Source organism: Manacus vitellinus, unplaced genomic scaffold (genome assembly GCF_001715985.3).
Source record: "Manacus vitellinus isolate BGI_N305 unplaced genomic scaffold, ASM171598v3 scaffold_4_pilon, whole genome shotgun sequence".
Taxonomy (NCBI): domain Eukaryota; kingdom Metazoa; phylum Chordata; class Aves; order Passeriformes; family Pipridae; genus Manacus; species Manacus vitellinus.
In genome coordinates this window covers 24,591,417-24,611,758 of record NW_021940604.1, presented here as the reverse complement: position 1 = coordinate 24,611,758, position 20,342 = coordinate 24,591,417, and the positions used below count along the sequence as shown (strand labels likewise).

Genomic DNA, 20,342 nt, shown 5'->3' with positions numbered 1-20,342 from the left:
GAATCTGTGAATACAAGAATCTAACTCAAGAAGATAACTTAAAAAGGAAAAAAACCCAAACAACTAATGTTTCAGTTGCAGTCTATCATCTCTCAGCAGCAGTGTTTTCCTAGTGAAATTTCCACTGAAGTCTGGTCTCCAGGAAAAGGACCCACATATATATATAAAAACCTTAAAGTGTTTTAATAGCTTACTGAAGCTTTTACTGGAATGTTTGTAAACATTCAGCTAGGCCTAACCTGCACCAGCAAGACCCAATCATGTCACACTTCAATTATTTCTTGGAAAGAGGAAATATACAATGAAAGTAATTCTAACTGAACAGGGTCCTTGCTGGAACTCAGGGCAGAAGTCCTCAAGCAGAAGCTTAGTGGCATCCCTGGCTACTTGTTAGAAGTACAAAAAACAAACTTTAGACCCTTTTGAACTAAATAAAGACAAATCCAAAAGCAATGGACTGCAGGTTAGAATCCAGGAAACAAACAGTGATGAGACTAGTTCAGCCATGCAAAAATATCATTATTGGAGGTTTTCAGGTACAGAGTACATTTTCCATACTTTTGTCAGAAGAAGGAGACAGAGGAAAGAGGCCCAAGCTCAGAGTACCTATATTCACCAAGTACCACCTTAATCCTCATTCTGTATAACAAAGTAACTGAGAAATACTTTCTTAAAGTAGAAATTCACTGCTTCTGACAGGAAACAGAACTGGAGAGAACAGAGACACAGCTTTTTTGAAACTGTGTCTTGGAATTATTTTCTTTTTGTATTACAATTCTGTTGCGACATATTACAAAGTACCAAAGAGAAGTGGGCCAGTAAAAGTCCACAGGACACTCTACAGGCATCTCTAGAAATGACTTCTCATCCAATGCAACGCAACACTTCCATCTTGTCTTCAGCCATCGCTAGGCCACCCCCATGCAGCAATACAGGAACACACAGCAGCTCAAACTGAGAGACAGTATAGGCACATAGATACTGTTTCTACAGCCATACTAAGGGAGCTCAATAGAGAGGAGCAGTAACAGTAATAAATCAAATCTAGACAACAATTAGTTTACCTCTGAAGACACCAACAGAAACAAATACTGCCTCATATGATCTAATCCATCTACCACAACTTCTGACAACATACCTATAGAGAACAAGTTTGAAGCCCTTTCCTGCATAATGGTTTTACACTTTATCCAAAATTATTTGTGGGAGATCTATTGGCTCTAAGGAAGTCTGCAGACAAAAAGGAATATGTTACAAGTTAAGCTGATACACACTGAAGCTCAACAACGGCTGAAGTCCTTCAAAACGTCATCTCTGCAGAAACAAAATGTCATTAATATGTCTATGCACTTTAATCCCAAACATTTAAAGGGTTTAAGACTTTTGCACTAATTCATCAAAGTGAACACCTATCAAAATAAGACTCAGCTAATGGTCTAATGAACTTCCTAGCATCATTTAGGAGTTCTGACCTACTGTCTACAAGCTCCATCCAAATGTAACATGACTCATGGGGAAGAAAAGGCACTTAGAAGTAAGAATATATTATTTATTCTCCATCTAACTGATGGGCTTCTCGCCCCCTGTTCCCAATGAAAAAGAAACTTTCAGTCATATTTCCCTACAACCTACGCTGACAGGCTTCTCTGGTTACAGAACACTCTTAAATCTCTTTATAAGAAGTCATCCAGAACACGTTAGTAAGGAACTTACACTCATGCTTTCAGACTCAAACTCTTTCAGTAAAGATTCTCTTAGTTTCTAGTAAAGCATTTAGGTTAGATCAAAATCTGTTAGCTTTTGAAAACAGTAAAATGTTACTGGTGTTTCAACAAATTACAGATCAGGTGTTTCCCTCAAACAGATGCCAAAAAAAACTAGGATAGCATTCTAGATAAATATGCTTACCTATTTTATGTGTCTCCCCAAGTAACCGCTGCTTGTGCTGCTGAGACAGGACACTGGTAGATTAAATTTTTGGCCTCATTTATATTAGTAGCCATGGAAGGCAATCAAAACTAGCAAACATGAGAAAGTGTCTGAAGTAACAAAACTCTCTTCAAGCATACCAAGAAAGCATGCAGAAAATTAAAAATGTGGAAGGGAAAAAAAAGGGAGGGGGGGGGGAATTATTTGATACTTAGTCTAAAAACCTTCCCTGCCTAGAGTTGACACAGCCAAACCAATCAAACAAAAAAATACATTTCTCTGCAACTCAAGCTTCTAGGTGCCAGCAGCTATACAAGGATATCAACTTACTTTCTTGGAGCCTTTGTGAAGACAGTGACCTAAACAGGCACTTCCCTATAAATCAGATTTGAGGTCCATCTACTCCAGCATGTGCTGAGCACCAGATAGGTTAGATTATTAAAACCACTAAGTGGTACTAAATACCAGGTAGTTTATCAACCTAGTTTTGATCTTCTCGCACTTACCTAAGCAGTTTGTGACCATTTGTTGTAGCAACTTCAGCAAGACTTGTTAGGATTTTAAGATACTGGCTTTCGCTCTGCTGAGATAAGTGTTCCAGAACTTGGCGCAACTGAAGGATTAAAACAAAAGGAACTGCATAGCACCAAGGAGCATCAGACCAACAATAATTTATCAATTATTTAGAACATTATCACCCATGCACTAATATCTAGCAATAATAATGTATATTGTCCAACCTATCTAATCTAACCTCAGTTAACATTTCATTATGATTTACAAAGATAACTGAAAAGGTATACATTCTAGTGTCAATGTATGTACTGCAGGATATTTAACATTAGAGAATCTACGAACGCTGAATGCTTAGCCATGTATTATTAATTCATAAGAACAACTTATGACATTTAAACTGTGAGTCCTGACTTCAACATATACCCAGTCTCCTCATGTCATCACTTTCAGAGAATATGAACTGGTCATCATTCAAGACTTAGAGCAGAACAGCTCAGACTTGGCCACAGAAAACCATTTTCAAAATACAATTACGTTTTGGCAGTGACACAAAACTATACCACATATTATCTAATTAGAGCATGGTGATAGCAACATTGAGGTCCGTGTGTTCAATGCCCATATGGGCCATTCACTTAAGAGCTGGACTCTGTGATCCTTGTGGGTCCCTTCCAACCCAGAATATTCTGTGAAATTTGTGAAATCTGTGAACGTTTTGCATATCCTCTCATTAAGATATTGGTTTTGCACACACCTCCACCATTACTCAGATAGATGAAAAATCCGTTTTTCCTCGCTGTCTTGATTTCTACAATACACAGGTTTTTTGTTCCATTGTTTTAGTTCTTTTAATTTAAATAATCTTTATCATTTCCCCATGCATCTAACATACACTTTGAGAATTCTCACCTCTGTCACTTCACTCTGTAAAACTCAACCGTGTCTCAGAAAATTAAACATTGTTTCTATGTATAAATCTTCAGTCTCGTAGCAGAAGTAATAGGAGTTAGAAAGAAAATGAAAACATCAAAAATCTAGCAAGCTAAGTTCAGCGAAGTGGCAGCCAATACCTTACTAAATCCATTCTATTTTTTTTTTAATTTGCAGTCTGTAAAATTGTTTGCGGTCATTTTTGAACAAATAATGTATTAAAAACCCACAGCTACCTAGATTTGGAAGTGGAAAAAGCACCCCATGCTTCCTTCTCACTACACAAAAAAAAGAAACAAAATTTTTTCCTTGCTTTAGATTGTACTACCCCACAATAACAAAAAAAACCCCAAGGTATAGAACCATTAAAAAAGAAAGAGTAGTTTCATCTACAGAAATAATAATCAAATGAAATTTCAGCTCCAATCTTTTACACTCTAATTGTACAAGGCAGCTTCATACAGATCACGTATGAATACTCATACTATGAATGTTTAAGTTCATTCTAGATGATTCAAGCCTCAAGACACATCCTAGAATGGATGTCTGCAGATAATGACTAAACAGGTCCCATTACACAAAATAATTGGATCTATAGAATGCACTACCAGCACCTTTGTATTGAAGCTAGCAACAAGTCTGCTCTTTCAATTGTCTACAACACTTTGCCAAATATGCAAAGTTAGAACACTAACTGAAAACAGAACCTACTTTTAATCCCAAATTCTTGTGTTTAAAATAATGTAAAGACACTTTCCATGGGGAAAGAAAAATACGTAGTGATCAACTACTGTGGCACTGACAGTCAATTGCTAGTAGCGTCTTCTAACCACGACACTCAAGCAATCAGACCTCCACAATACAGACAGATCCCTTAGCTATAGAACATGTAATACTGTATTACCATGTTTTCCCGTAGATCTTCATTCTGCGTCATTTGAATTATTGTCTGGAAAAGTCGAGGATGGTACTGTATTAAGACTTCACAAGTCTCTCCATAACCACCCTAAAAAGCAATCGTTCAAAAAATATTTTAATTAAAAGAAACATTTTTTTTTTAAATGTTGAATGGAGAAATTCTATTCTAAAATAAATTGAACTTCAATAACCAAAGTTAGGTATCACAAACCTTTTGGGAGAAGGCAGAATCAAACTTTTTTCAATATATTGGTTCATATATCCACTCCCTTTTCTCTGTTTTTTGAAACATTTTCCTACTTACCAAGCCAAAGTTACAGTTGAACAACACTTCACCTAACAATGACCAAAGATCAAAAACAGTGCAATATTTCACTTCTCTTCCCCTTACTGAAGTGTCTACTTAATTACACCCAGAATCTAGCCCTCCAGAACAAACATTTTCTAAAGATTCATAAGGCACATATCTGACTTGTTATAGGAAGAAATAGGATAAACCCATGAAAGGATTATTTAACTTTAAAATCAATACACAAGTATGATTCCACTTGTGCCTTAGACTAACTTCACACCCTTCTGAGAAAAAATGTTTTCTGAAAAGAACAGAACTTGAATTTGTGGTTTATCTGCATCAACTCTTACTTAACACAACTGCATTTTTAAGCAAACACCTAACACCTGAATACATATCAAATTCTACACTGGAAGGATGACCAAATAATGTGTTAAATGCTGCAACTTCAGGGACTCCTTCTCTTTGAATGACAGTTGACAACTTACCTCAGTTATAACAGATTCATTAAACAGATTAATTTGTTTCTGGTACCAAGAAATCAAGTATTAAAAAAAACAACCACCCAGAATCCAAAGAACTAATGGAAGTAAAATCTTCAAGATCAAGGTAACACCACGTTGGCAAGTATATGAACTTCAGTCTTCTAAAAACATGTATCTACTATGAAAAACAAACCTGTAAGCATAGAATAAAATCCTTGATGTAAAAGGAAAGAAAAAATTTTGTTTTCTCCTTTCTTACTTGGCATCACAAACTTGTAAACTACATGATCTTGAAAAGAGCAAGATCATCACTACAAAACAGTGAACACCAGGTGTCACTACTCACACCTAAAAAAAGTTAACAGAACTTTTATGTATGAAGTGGTGCCATAAGGATTGTAAAACTGCAGATTGAAGCAGAAATTGAAAACACTAGTCACAAAAAATAAGAATAGTACCAATAACTACACATTGGTATAGAATCATAGAATTGTTTAGGTTGCAAAATACCCATAAGATCAAGTCCAGCCATCAACCTAGCACCACCAACATGTGCCAGTAAGCCATGTCTTCAAGGGCCATATCTACACATTTTTTCAACACTTTCAGGGATGGTGACTCCACCACTTCCCTGGGCAGTTTTCTCCAGTATTTTACAAACCTTTCCTTGAAGAAATTTTTCCTAGTATCTAATCTAAACCTGCCCTGCCATATACTGTCTTACAGGTCTGTGGCTGCAGAAAGCCTCAAAACTGACTAGACTTCATGTGCTTTTATGGTAATGGTAAGTCATTTTGCCATAATAATGAGAAAAAAAAATCTGAGCTTCACAATCAAGTCAGTTGTGAAACAGAATAGTGATCAGGCACTTCCAAATGACCAGAGCTAAGGACTTACTAGGATTTCTTATATCCAAAGAGAAATGCTATAAGTAACCTAACTTGATCAAGGCCTTCCACAGATAGTCTATGATATAAATCTTCCAGCGTTAAACATTCCAAAAATGTCCCACTGGTACTGGAGACAGCATTCTAGCACATACACACAACTACTTCAATTGCAAGTCTTAGGCATATAAGCAATCTTCAGAAATTAAATAACTTGAGCTTGAAATAATCTGAAAATACAGAAAAAAAAAACAGAAAACTTCAGCTTTATCCTAACAAACTAATAACATACATCCAGTTAGTACGATGTCCACTAAGTCCAGTGATTTTTTCAGCCTTCAGTTCAGTATTCTAGTCTGCTGATTACTAGCAAAGGTTCAAAAGATTCCGTTTATTTGTGTTATTGACAGATTGATCTTCAACTGATTCTACAGAAAAACGTGCAAGTGTCCACAAATCAAGAAAAAACACTTTAGCAGGCAGTACAAACACTATTTGGTATCACACAAGAAAGACTGAGTTCTGCAGTTGAAAATGCTGGGTTAGCTGAAAATGCATAAGATTTTTGTTCCTTGCCCAGATATAGTCATACCTTTGAAAAGCAGCAGTCTGCATCATGTAAGTTGTGTTTGTTTTTATTAGTAATATCCCTTCAAGATAAATTAAAATCTATTAGTTGAAATTAAAAAAAGAAATTCAGTCCTGTCTGCTTGCTTTTACCTCTTGCTTGTAAACATTTAAGCACCTAAGTAGTCTGTTAGCATTATACCAAGGATTCCCAAACTTTCCTAGCCAAGCGGAGTTCTGTAAACTCTTTCTCATTAGGTCAATTCTTGCATTAGACTTATGCAAAGGGTACAAATTAGGAACCTGCCTGCAAGATCAATTTACTGACAGAAAAAATGGTTTTTGCATTTGTTTTGCCAAAGGACAACTGCCTTTCAGAGGCCTTAAAAACTGAAATGGTAACACTGATCAGGTGACACCTTAGTAAGTCACAGAAGTTCACAGAAAAAGAGTGTTGTTAACTTCATACCTGTACACAGAGATCCAGTGGAGTCACACCATTCTTGTCTGGTAAATATTTGGCTCCTCTCATCAAAAGAATTTGTGCAGTGTCTCTCTGACCATGGCTATTCAAAAGAAGAGAACACAGTTAATACAGCATTTATGCCCCATTATTAGTCATAAATCTGCACCCAACAAACAAAACCAACGTAAGCTAGAAGAAAACAAATAGTTATGAAACTGAGCAGAACACAGGATGGAAAATAATGCCTCAGATTCATCTACTGCCTGTCAAGGCCACTGCAAAAGAACAGTGCAAAATTAGGTAAGGGCCATTTATCAAGCCAGAGTCACCCTCTTCATTCAGAAATTATTCATCTTAGTCTAGTCTCATAAATATCTATGAGCTGCATTTCCTGCAAAAAGAGAGCTCTTCCTCAATTCATACTCTAATTTACTTGACAGAGAAAGTTCTCTTCACTGAGTTCTTTGCTCACTTCTACCAGATTTGGGGAAAAATAATCTAATTGTGCTCTAACCATCAAAAACATTAGTAACACTTTTTTATTGATAAAAAAATCTTTTTTTTTTTTTTTTGCATAAGAACGCAATATATCACTCTAGTGGCTCTGATTTCTTTTAACCAATACCTGTAAATATTTTGCCTGGCTTTTAAATGTGTTGAGTTTTACTTTTGCATTCAAAGTCTATTTCACAGTCTCACTCATCTATTTATAGGTTGTATAGGACACTTAGTTTCCTTGAGTCGAGAATTTCACAAACAACTATTCCAACATGCCACCACTGACTAGAAAATAAGACCAAAGATTATTTATATCTCTCAACACTTTCCCAAATCCTTTCTTGCGATGAAAATGAGAAATTGGGTAGCAATGATCAGATGTTTACTTCATTAAAAACACATTGAAAGACTAGCTGACTATTGCCTTCACCAGTATTCGGTGCACATATTGCCAAATGTAACACAGAAGCATCTAAGGGGTGAAATGAAAGACTGATACAAAACACACAGTAATTAAGGTTACAGATGCAAGTTTTTTCAGTGAAGTTTTATATCTCAAGCTAGTTTGCAGTACACTCCTTACACATCCTGGAACACACTGAGGTTGCCTACACTATCAGTTCAGAAAGGGCACAAGAAAAGTGACAATCAACAGCTGAGGAACAAGAGGTAGCTTCACTGATCTCTCAAAAGCTCCCAGATGAGTTATTATTCCTGTCCTTCCAGCCCAGGATACCAACAGGTTAACCTAAAGTACCAGACTTTGTTCCAGTGCAAATAAACATTCAGAGTCAGAAAGGAGCTAAGACTAACGACCTACTGGCACCATCTTTGCTCAAAAACTTTGAGTACTGATACCCTTTCTCCAGCTATCACCAGCCACTGCTACCACATCTTCACGTCCTGCTCTATCATCAGGGGTCTATAACCTTTCTTCCAAGGTTCACTGTAGTACACATCCTGTTCACTGTACCCTGCCAGCTGCTCCAACTGTTAACTTCTAAAAGAACATCACTGCTGTACTTCCAACACATTCCCTTCTTACCAAAAACCTTTAAGCTGAGGCAAGCTGGCTACTTCTTTTAAAGCAGGTGCCAATACCAGGCCCTAAACCAAGCACCAAAGATAACAGCTATTTATTTTCTCCTTCTCAACTGCCAAGCATCAACATACACTATCTCCAGAGACCACAGCTCCTAGAAGATAACTCTTGGCAGGCCAGCAGGTCAGTCCATTTCTCCTTTTGTTTTTATTAACATTTAATCTTAAGTGGACTATTTAACCTGTATCCAAAGCACAGGGATTATAAAAATTGTAAATGTTCTAGGAAACAGCGGAAATGTTCTCATAAGAACAGAAGGTCATTTATCATATGTGATTAGTTTTGAAATTAAACTAAACTGTGAATAAAACGGAACCGATCAAAGTAACAATACAATTTTAATTCAATATTGCAACTTTAAGGCATATATGCCCATTTTGTGTACACTGTAATACCATAATGTATATTAAAGCATAGACAAACTTGCCTTATAAAAACTGCGGTTTTAGTGTACTCAAAATAACCTAAGTTGGTACAACTCATTTTTCAGAAAATAGTTCAGCAGTCATTGATTTATAACTCATGCCAGAACATGCACAGCTGTGTGTTTAACATGTCTGTTAGAAAGAGGTATATAAGCCTGTAGTACTAAGATAAGTAGATAAGACACCAAATTACATTCAAACATGAGGCAAGATTAAATAAAAGTTAGCTTTCATGTTTTTTAAATTTTGTGCCTTCTAACCATTGTTATTGCAAAACAGGAAAAAAATTATTTCACCTTTAGCACAGTATTCAAAAGTTACGAATATACAACCTGCAAGCAAAATAAAGCGGAGTTGCCCCAGAAACATTCGGCCTGTTTATATCTGCACCGCTGTCTAGCAAACACTGCACCGTCTAGAAGAGAAGAAAATACCAGCATTAGGAAAAGAGCAGTGGAAAAGTCTATTGGCTTCCAACTATTTAATACCATGCATGTTATTTACGTTGAAGGATTTAATTTTCCATAATGAACCTCAAGACCAAAATTCCTAAACATGAAATGGAAAATCATGGCTAGCAGAGATCATAAAGCTTCCTTTGAACTTCCTACTTTAATAACAATATCTTTTATTGAATTTCAGCTAATACCAAAGATTCCTGGATCTACAAGTTATTTAAAAATAAAAATGACACTTTTTAGAGAAGTAAACCATATACAGCCTTATCATTAGCTGAAGTTTCAAACTCAAACTAGGCTAGAAGAAATATGTAAGCAAATTCTAAAACGGGAAAACAATGAGCAGACTCTCAAACATACTTTTGTTATAGTCCAGTCACATAAATTAGGTAAGTCTATAGATAATGATTTCTCAGAATTTGGTCTTCTGAAATCAAGTGCTAACAATGACAACAGAAAGGATCTGGGTAGAATGATTTTTTTATTTTTTTTTTTAAGTAAATAGTTCTGGAGACAACCTGTATAACTCTATATGGCTCTAATGCAGTTCAAGTAAAGCATCCAGAACTGTACTCTGTATATAAATAGTCAGCCCTAATGCAAGGTCAGTTGTAAAAATTATTCACACATATCAATAATAGAAGAGTTTATTTGAACTTGTGTACTTCAAATGTTAAATATTTAACTGACACAACTCCATTCATTTTTCACTCGCAGCACATTACGATCATTTTAGACTTCAAAAGCATATAATAGGTGGCACAATTATGAATTAAACACATTCCAAACAGTAAGGAAGAACATTTTCAAACGTTTAACATTACATAAAAACTCACTATCAACAAGCCAATAATAGTAGTACAGAACAGCTGAACAGTAAGTCACCTAAACTCCCATAAACCCTGAGATCCATCATCTCCACAAGAATAAGTAAGTTGTTCCCATGGAAGTGTATGTAGCTGACACTAAGACAAACAACAGCATTCTTCACCCTTCTAACCATTATCATGTGCATTACTAGTCTGAAGTTTATAAAAAACCCCACAACTTTGAGGCATTACCAAGTTCTTAAAAAATCCATTGTGCTAATACAATTTAGAAACTTACTGTCTTGTGTCCGTTTTGACAAGCTACATGAAGGGCTGTTTGTCCCATTGCATCTTCAACATCTACATTACTGACATGCTGAACAAGATCATGAAGCAATTCTGTTCGTCCATTGACAGCCAACCAATGAATCTAAGTACAAAATTATGATATACATGTTTAATTTAGCAATGATACAAGTATTTCATAAATGTGATTTTAAACCTGACTGTATTATTGTCAACACTTTCACAAAGAGAAGTTTTGAAGAATACTATCACATGCTTAGGCATTTTGATAACATCATTTGATCCTTGAAGGTACTGGACACACAGCAGTTTTGTTTTACAAGTAAGATGGCAAACACTTAAAAAATGAGCATCTTCAAACTCTTGTAAGAACATCGTGATAATCAATAGCACTTACTGCAGTCAGGCCTTCGTTATTACAAATGTTGACATCGGCACTGTATTCCAGCAGCTTGCTCATACATTTCTTCTGGCTATAAGCAAAAGAATACATTAAAACCCAGCCAGGGAAAATCACTTACAAAGACTAAATACCTTCTTAGAGCTCTGCTCACTCTAATTCATCAATGTACAAAGCATAGCAGTTAAGTTTCAGTTTATAAGGAGTACAGTACTATGCATGTCAAGAAGAGAAGTGGACCATCACGGTAGAGACTCCTACAGTGCAAGAGTAGCATAGAGCAGCACAGGGCTAAAACTACAGTTGTTTTTGTGGAAAGTCCAGAAGTACTTAACCACTGCTTTAACAGCTTCAGCTCCGCATGAGCTACACTTTCAAGACAAGAAGTCAGAGTTTACCTAAGAGAAGTCCATGAAGTTCACCACCATCTGTACACTTCAGTGAACACTAAATCATTACTTAATGAGACAGTCATTGTAACACTATGCAAATCTTTGGCAAGTGCAATTACTGTCTTAATGAAAGTAGAGGTATGTTTTCCTAATTCATGTTTTGTTTGGTCTTTTAACATTCTTTAATGATTTAAGTGCTTTACCCTTAGGAGTTCTTACTTTTCCTTTTTATTTGGTACCTCTCACACCTTTCTTATACCTCATTTCCACATAACTGTCTCCTGTGTGTATTTCTGCATTTCATCAGGTACCACTTGGCTGCTTCTTTCTTCTACAAATTGTCTTCCCACATACCTAGAAGCCACTAAACACTCTCTCCTCCTCATTTGAAGTACCAGTTGTGATACAATTCAGTTATTGTAACACATATATGCTTTAAAAAGAAAGTCAACATTACAGCTGCATGTTCTCACATACTACAATTCAAGAAACAGGATCTTAAAAAGGCATGTGCTCACTGGTTTGGATGGGTTTTTTTCACCCTCTCCTAATATCGTGCAAGCCAACTTTATATTTCTTTCCTTGCAGTAAAACTTTCCTTGGAGACACTATCTGAGAAAAATCTGAAGTCTCTGAATCCTTCCAAGACCTCCAAAATCTTTTCTTCTCAGTTAACTGGAAGGAGAACACGTCCCTCGTTCAATCACTGTTGTAAGAATGATTATGCCCCTGCTTAACAGAAAACACTAAAATGTCTAGCATTGAAATTGGTATTTCAGACATGACTTGCCATTTATAAAAAAATATTTTCTGAATACTCAAAGTATGAATTTAAACCTCCATCTTCTCTATAAATGTATCATCCCTATTTTCCAAAGTGAAAACCAAAGTATTTGGTTTGAACCACTCAAAAATATTACAGAACCTGCCAGCTTAAGTGCATTATGCATAAAATCTTTAAAGAGTTTTAAAAGCTTTTTTCTTACCCATTCCTTGCTGCTAAATGGAGAGGAGTACATCCTGAAATGTCCTGATAGTTTGGATTTGCTCCTTTTTTTAATAATAGAACAAGGCATTCAACTGATCCACAGCTAAGAACAAAATAAGAAAGGGAAAAACTGTAACAAGGATATTTACAAACCAAATCTGCATTGACATAAAGACAACAGTAATACCATGTACAGATTACACTCAGTAGAAAATCTTAACATAAAATTGTTTTACACCCTCATAGTTCAAGTTACACAAAGCTAAAGGAAAGTCACTTAAATGGAGTGAGAACTGTTAATTGCAATCAATTGTAATTAATAGACGCTAGCCTTCTACGTGATTTTAATGGCTTTAAAAACCAACAGTGAATCTTTAAGACTAGTAACTGTAACTATAAACTGTTTTAAAAGTTTTGCTTACTGTTTTCTCTCACATCCCTCATCTTTAATCAATTAATATTTTCTCTTAAATAACAATTCCAGTATTTTGGGTTTTGTTACACTTCAGGGTCTGGAAGTTACATCTAAAAGTTTAAATATCTAAAACTCATACAATTATTTCTTTGCTATTAACGTTGAACCTGTTACTCCCTTTTACTTTTCGTAATATGACAGCTCTTCAGGATAACCAAGGCCACCAAGAAGACAGAAACTCTGCATTATATGTTTATTTGGCTCCTGAATTCTACAAGAGGAAGAGCTGACTGAAAAAATAAGCATATTTTTCTATCCATCACGACCAGTTTATCCATTGTTACAAATCTTCCCAATGTCAGAACTGCAACACAACAACAGAAAGAAACCAAAGACTAGTTGTAAAATATGTTGCAAAACCAGCAGCTTGATGATGGCTTTGTGACCCAACAACTAGTCAACATAAAAGACAATCCAGAAATTAAGTGTAACAACATTTCTTGTGTTTTAGAATTAATAAACACAGTATATTTTCAAATACACTTCTAAGGTGTATGCTAAAAATTTGCTTGCATTTTTAAGTACTTCCTTAAGTAAATTTTATATAAGCAACATGTAATTCTGAAATTAAATGTTTGGGAAACAGATATTTCTAAAACAGTCTGCTTAGGAAGCTGGAATTTCTACCTTTATTGTGACCAAATACCACCTATTTATACACAATACTACTATTATTTCTTTTATTTTTGCCTTTTTTTTTTCAACAATTTAAATGCAAGAATTTTCAGGATATTTAAAAGGGGATCCAAATATAGAGCATTTGTTCATTAGTTTAAAGTTTAGTTTCATGAAAGGCCAAGTCAAAAACGATCTGGTTCATTTCTTCTTAGGTCGTTAACCTGTTTCTTGGTAATACAGAGTTATCCCCATTGAAGTGCTACATTAATAACAAATAACCTCGGTCAAGGTTATAAAATTTGCACTCAAGCCCACTATCCAGGATACAAAAACTTATTAGAAGTGAGTACCCAAGTTATATTCCCTGCAGTTATGGTCACATGAAGTACTTTGGAACAGATGCTTCCCAATGAACATCCAAGTGCTTCCTACTGTTTTAAAATACTTCAAAAACAATCAGCATCTGCAGAGATTTCTCTAACTCTACAAAGGTAAGATTAACCCAGCTACACAGGATACGTATCATGGCTGTATTTATTCACAGACTTGAGACTTCACAGAAAGGCAAAAAAGTATCTAGCAAGACTTCCTTCACTAAAATTTGGAAAGCCATTTGGTATCATATGTAAAATCTGTCCTCTCAATGAGTCGGGTACATTACTAGAAGAACAACAAAATACAAAAAGGAAGTATGAAAAGAAAATGTTAACTGATACTAAAGTGTTTTCCAGCTTACATTGGTGCCTTAGATTTGTGGTAATATTTTCATTGTTAACTTCTGGACTGGACTCAAGTAAGTCTTACTTTGCTGCAATATGAAGCAAACTTCTCTTCACACGTCCAAAGGCATAATTCACATCAAATTTTGAATTTGATAGCAGCTCTGAGACAGACCTTAAAACAGAAACATACTTTTAATTTAAAATATAGCTCACAGTAGCCAAAAAGTTTATACTGTAAGTTGTGCACAAGTACTCTGTTTCTTACTTATCACTATTTCTTTTCCCTTCAACTAATTTCTGATCAAGAGATAAAACAGTTTTCAAGCACTTGCTGATTAACAACACCTTTTCACTTCCTCCTTGTACATAAAAAAAAAAAAAAAAAAAAAAGAACTGTGATAGTGGGCAACTGTTTCAAATGTAAACTAGTAAGAATTAGAGCAGACAACCACATCACTTCTTTACCAATACAGAAAACACGCATTTTAATAGCTTTAATTCTCATTTTCCTCCTTATCTCACCACAGACCCCAACCAGATATCCAGCAGCTTTCCCAAACATAGCTAAAGTTCAGAGGGAAGACTGGTATGTGAAATCACAATAATGAAGTAGAAGGTTACATGATATGCCAACAGGACAAAAAAATTGAAGGACCCTTCAACTTCCAGTAATGGTCCAATCACATAATTTTAAACCCTTACATAGAATCTCAACAAAATATTATGCAGCAGAACAAATGTTTATCCTGATTAGATAAACAGTTTACTGTTTCAGTAAGAATTACTACCTGCTTCCCTGCAAAATTCATTGGAAGGTAGCACCACTGAGCTGGCATTATGCAGCCTCCAATCCCAAACGCTTTGAGGACAACTGAGCAAGAGAAACAGCTGCTCATCTGAGGAATCCCAGCAGTATCTATCCCATTGTCCAATTCTTACTCCATGTCGTTCCAAGACATCTGATGACACTAAGAGCTTCTATGTTGTCAATAAATACACACTCAGAGCTAAGATACAGTTACAAAACAACACTTTTGTACTAATCCTAGGGCGAATTTCCCTATGTGCATCAACAAAACAAATCCCAGCTCCAGTTTGTGGCATAAAACAAAACAGTCTTCTCAGGCAAAAGTATGCTGGGATGCACACAGTCAGTGACTAACTTCAAATATAGAAGATAACTAAGCAATTCAGAAGCTACAACTTTAGTAAACATGCTGGGTTTGTCAGACCTTAAAAAAAAAAAAAGGTACATTTAAAGAAGCTCTCACCTGTGCTGGTCAGCCATAACCATCGGCATCAGTGTATAGACAGCAGTTTCATTATCTGAGAAGAAATTAAATTACTCCATTACCATAAAGAAATCTTTTACATAAAAAAATTTATCTAGTAACACTTATTTACCTTTTCAAGTGTCCACTGTTCAACAGATCATTCTTTTTATACAGATCACATATGAAGTTTCATTATAAGTTTCATTATAAAGGAAAAGCCATCATACTTATATAAAGGAGACAACAGAGTTTCAATACATGAAATTTCAGTGTGGCTTTTTTTCTTTTACAAAGTAAAAATTACAGAATTTTCAGTGGAGCATCAATTTTTTTGAATTGACAACTCTGTTAACTAAATCAAAGTTTTTAGGAAATGTGCATTAACAAAAAAAAAAAGAAAAAAAAACCAAAACCAAAACTATAACACTTGAATCGTTCATTTTAAAAATAAAGAAATTTCCTGTGTTCCAAGGTGAATTCCACAGTCCTGATATTGAGTTTGTAATAGTGATTTCTTTGAATTGAGTTACTTCATAACAACTCATTTCTGTCTCTATCCCTGATCACCTGAAGGCAGTAGGTTTTACTTCAATTTCTAATCTCTAATCAGTTTCACATTTCCCATTTGAAGGCAATGAAAAAAGGCCAGAGCACAAAGATTCACATCAGTGCTGGGAACAGACTGACATTCACCTATACAGTCTCTGTCATTACTACTGCTGCACATACCAGCTCAGGCATGGATGTGATTAGCCTGTTTGGTCACTTACAGCCTTCCAGAAGTAAAATACGATTTTTAAAGAATTCATTTGACATAATTTAAAAGGTTTTAATGTATAATAATTATAAATAATATTAATGTGTAATAGTTATTAATTTTATTATGTATAATTATTATATTTTTTCCCTTCAAGCAAACTACCCACTGCTGGGAGTACAATCTCCACAGATTGTTCACACAGATGCCAACTTATGACAGAAGGGGCTATGCTTTTTGAGAAGCCAGGACATAGATCCAGGATATAGAAACAGAGGACTGTTCTCATAAAACTTTTATTTTGAGGTTTTTCCTCATCACCTTCATTAATCCAAATACCAAAGTTACTAAGCAATCAGAACAGGAAGAATTAAACAAATATAGCATGTTATGCCTTGTACATACCGTGCCTCTGTACATGCACTACTTCCACCAGATAGGTAAGGTGACATTTACTGAATATTAAACACAGATTCTTCAGAGTTATCAAGTGGAATCAAATAAACTTATGATGCTGCAGCTGTGCTATTCACTATTATCATTCTACAATGCTCCAAGATTAGTGCTGCTCTCTGCTATTTGGAAGCAGTCTGTCCATAGCTAACGAAAGAAAGAAGCAATGCTAACCTGTTATTACCTTTGCACGCTGAACACAGGTAAGTCATATTCAAATTTAAATTACATTCCATCTGTTATAAAAATTTAAAAATAAATTAAAAAAAAGTCAGTCTTGCTTACAGCAAGCACATGGTGCAAGAGACACAAACCTCTCAAAACACCAAATCAACACAGTTAAAAGCTGTAGAGAGTCACTCTAACCATTACCAAGTTCAAGACTTCGAACTCTCTACAGATTGTTCCTTATGGCAGAGTTCTGTGAGCATCAGATAACTCCATCCCCACCACACACCACTAGAATTTGACTGCTGGGAGGGAGGGAGGGAGTCCTGAAATACAATTAAACAGATGCTACATAAAGATATCAATTGTGAAAAATATTTGATGACTTTTTAAAAATGTATCCATGATTAGCTCTCAGTATACACAAATTTAAAAAAAAGAAAAATCTTCTTTGAGTGTTTCACAGATCTCTTGGCAGAAAGACAAAACTTCCGAAATGAAATAAAAAACCAGAACTTGAGAACATCATCTAAATTTAAGCATGACATCCTTACATATATTTTGACAATCACGCCCTATTAAAGAGGAAAAAAAAAACCCAAACTTAAAAATATCAGCACGCTTAAATGAAGCGCTTAATACTTCATCCTAATTAAATTGACCTGTAATTCAGGTATAGTGAACTAGAAAAAGATAATAGTTAAATATGAGTGTATGTGGGCCATAAAAGGCATTTACAGTACAGTTACAAAACTAAGCTATTTGCTATTCTATTAACAGAAATTACACTGTGGAGCACATGCAGATTTTCCCAGAGTTTTTCTGTACAGAAATTATTAAAAGGGTATGGGACTAAGGAGCATTTGTGGCTATTTTTGGTGAATATTGTCCCTACTAATAAACAAACTCCTATTGACTTAAGCTACATGACAGCAGGTAGAGAAAAAGCATTATACACCTCACACACTTACAGAACTTATTTGTTATCTAACTTGCTTGCGTTCCCAGTTTTGAATATCTAAAGACAAAAAAAGGTACACAATATGCAGTCAGAGCTTTGGTTTGCAAGACCTGGTTTTCAGGCACTGAGCCTTAACAGTACAATCCAGAAATCTGTGTCGAGCTCTCAAGTGTCCAGAAAGCAGCTGCTGAAGGACACTTCAGAAGAGTGATAAAAGAGTTATACTATTTTCTATTTGCAAGGTCAGCTCAGGATATTCACTGGCACTGGACTCAGGTGGTAAGACTTGCTTTAAACAAAAGAAAAAAAAAATCACTGGAAATTCATCATCTAGAATCCTTCATTCATCTCATCAGAGATATTGTCATGAATTTGGCAGAGATCACAACCTTAAAGAAATGTCAGCACTGTCCACATAATACCCTAATGGCTACGGCACGTGCAAAGGAAGTTCAATACCTAGATTTAGCACCTTCCTCAGCATAAGAAAGTTCAAGCATACATCTCCATTTCCTAAGAAAGTACCATAACTCTTACTTTAAGGATGGAGGAGTAAATTATGTATCTTTTACATTAAAGCTATTCAAATGTAGAGGAGTCTGGGGGGAAGTCATAATACAAGAGTCCAGACACAGCACACAAAAAGCCACGAAACTACAAACCATACAAGACTGGTGTGGAATATTCTAGGATGATCCTGTCAGTACGTGCTTGGAGTAAAATACTGTAACCCAAACCTGCTTCTCAAGAAGAGTTTGGGTAGACCTGAACGAGCCTAAGGAACACCACGGTCAGAAAAGAAGATACAAAATGAACTAAGACCGATCCAAAGTTTGATGGTCATTGAACAGAGACCTTATTGGAATGCAATTTGAAACTTCACTATCTTAAACCCATTTATGCCCTTATATCAGTCCGACTGCGATTCCTAGAGAATGCACAGAACTGACATTCCTTCTGCAGTACAAGACAACAGAAGTACTGCTTTCAAAAGTCTCAGGGCTTGCACTTACACTGCCACTACCATAGACACAATTACCTCCGAAGTGTAAGATAATAATGTCCAAGACAGGAAGATTAAAATCAGAATCGATTCGCCTACACTAGTACTGGAGTAAATTTAAAGCAGCTCCAACTGACATAGGTTGTACAAAGCATTATTTGTATTACCATCTTCAATTAGTTAAACTGGTGCTACTCCATTATTTCTGTAAGTCTGAGCTTAAGAGCATTACACCAATTTTCACTGCTGCCATTCAAAGGCTTACAAGCAACAGCAAAAGCCATCTGAAGCTTGCTTGTCAATTTTGTGACATTTATGAGCTACTGCATTAGCAAACACCTAAACTGTGACAGGTGACAATAAGTGAAGGGTGTAGCAGCTCAGTGCAGGAGGACAACAGGAAGTCCAAACAGGGAATGCACAGAGAGAACAGAACGTTACGCCCTCTCCTCTACCACCAGAGATGAGAGCTAGCAAACAGGTAGAAAAAGACCCATCCATAAAACTAAACTCTGAGGAAAGTACAGTGACAGCACACGACTCACAAGAATGTGTGTCATGGACTTTTGCATATATGTCAGTCAGAAATTTTGCACATCCAAAAGTTTTACAGAGTTAGCCCTCCCCAAAAGCTGGACCTGCCTTGAACACTAAACCACTTCCCATAAGAGTCTTCAGCTGTATTTTCAAATCCATCCCGATACTGGGGACTAGCACCCATGGTAAGTAGTCTAGAGCCAAAAATTAGGCTGTGATAGGTGACACCTATAATACCTTTTCAAACAAAATTCAGCACTGTTAAAAACCAAAGATTTGTCATCGCTAGTCCGCCATCGAGGAAACACCTAACGAAGGATTTAAAACCAGACGAAAAGAGTGGCGAGCACTCCCGAGCACCCGCTCGCCCGGGCCCGGGGGCGGCAGCAGCCGGCAAGGACCCTCTGCACCGGGGGAGGGAAGGAGAGAAGGAAGGAAAGAAGGAAGGAAGGGGACGGGGAAGCCGCTGTTGTTATCACCACCACAAATAAGAACAGCCTCTCGGAGGCGGTGGGAGGAAGCCCGTTCCCATCCTTCCCAGTTGCCTCAGCTCACCCCGGCTGGGCCGGGCGCGGAGGCCGCCGCGGAGCTGAGACGAATCGCCACGTCAGGGCCCCTCTCCTACCGTCCGGCAGCTCCACGGTCCGGGCGCGGCGCAGGGACCTCGTCAGCCGGTTGAGCGCTCCTGGCTCTCTCCATCCTCGAGCGCCCAGCCCGGAGCGCGAACACCCCCCGCTGCGCACTCCCTCACCCATCCGACGGAGGCAGCCCCAGGGCCGCCCAGCCGCCGCCGCCACGGCGTCCACGCGCATGCGCGGGGGCGGACCCGGGGGCGGGCCGTGTACCCCGGAGTGCCCGCTTACGGGGGAGCGAAACAGCCGGGCGAGCTGGCGAAACCCGGGGAAAACGGGGCTTTAAACATCTGCTTGCTACGGGGTTTGGGGAAAAAAAAAAAAAAAAAAAAAGTGCCGCCTTTTGAAGCCGCCCTTGCCGGGTGATCCCGCCC

The 20,342-nt window shown here is 36.8% G+C and overlaps 1 protein-coding gene across 4 annotated transcripts in view; it reads right to left on the bottom strand.

The window, feature by feature from the left end:
- Positions 1 to 20,065, bottom strand: part of HACE1 (HECT domain and ankyrin repeat containing E3 ubiquitin protein ligase 1) — a 51,355-nt gene extending 31,290 nt beyond the window's left edge. For 3 of the 4 annotated variants that reach the window (XM_018078115.2, XM_018078118.2, XM_018078116.2), the window contains exons 1-10: positions 19,962 to 20,065; positions 15,455 to 15,509; positions 14,266 to 14,355; positions 12,367 to 12,471; positions 10,986 to 11,061; positions 10,581 to 10,712; positions 9,348 to 9,430; positions 6,994 to 7,090; positions 4,280 to 4,381; positions 2,436 to 2,542 (exon numbers count right to left, since the gene is read on the bottom strand). In XM_018078115.2, the coding sequence (XP_017933604.2) occupies positions 2,436 to 2,542; positions 4,280 to 4,381; positions 6,994 to 7,090; positions 9,348 to 9,430; positions 10,581 to 10,712; positions 10,986 to 11,061; positions 12,367 to 12,471; positions 14,266 to 14,355; positions 15,455 to 15,483 (821 nt within the window). In that variant the 5' untranslated portion in view covers positions 15,484 to 15,509; positions 19,962 to 20,065. Of the gene's footprint in view, positions 1 to 2,435; positions 2,543 to 4,279; positions 4,382 to 6,993; positions 7,091 to 9,347; positions 9,431 to 10,580; positions 10,713 to 10,985; positions 11,062 to 12,366; positions 12,472 to 14,197; positions 14,356 to 15,454; positions 15,510 to 19,961 lie in introns of those variants that run through there. The other variant, XM_018078119.2, reaches the window with a different exon arrangement.
- Between the last annotated feature and the right edge of the window lie 277 nt (positions 20,066 to 20,342).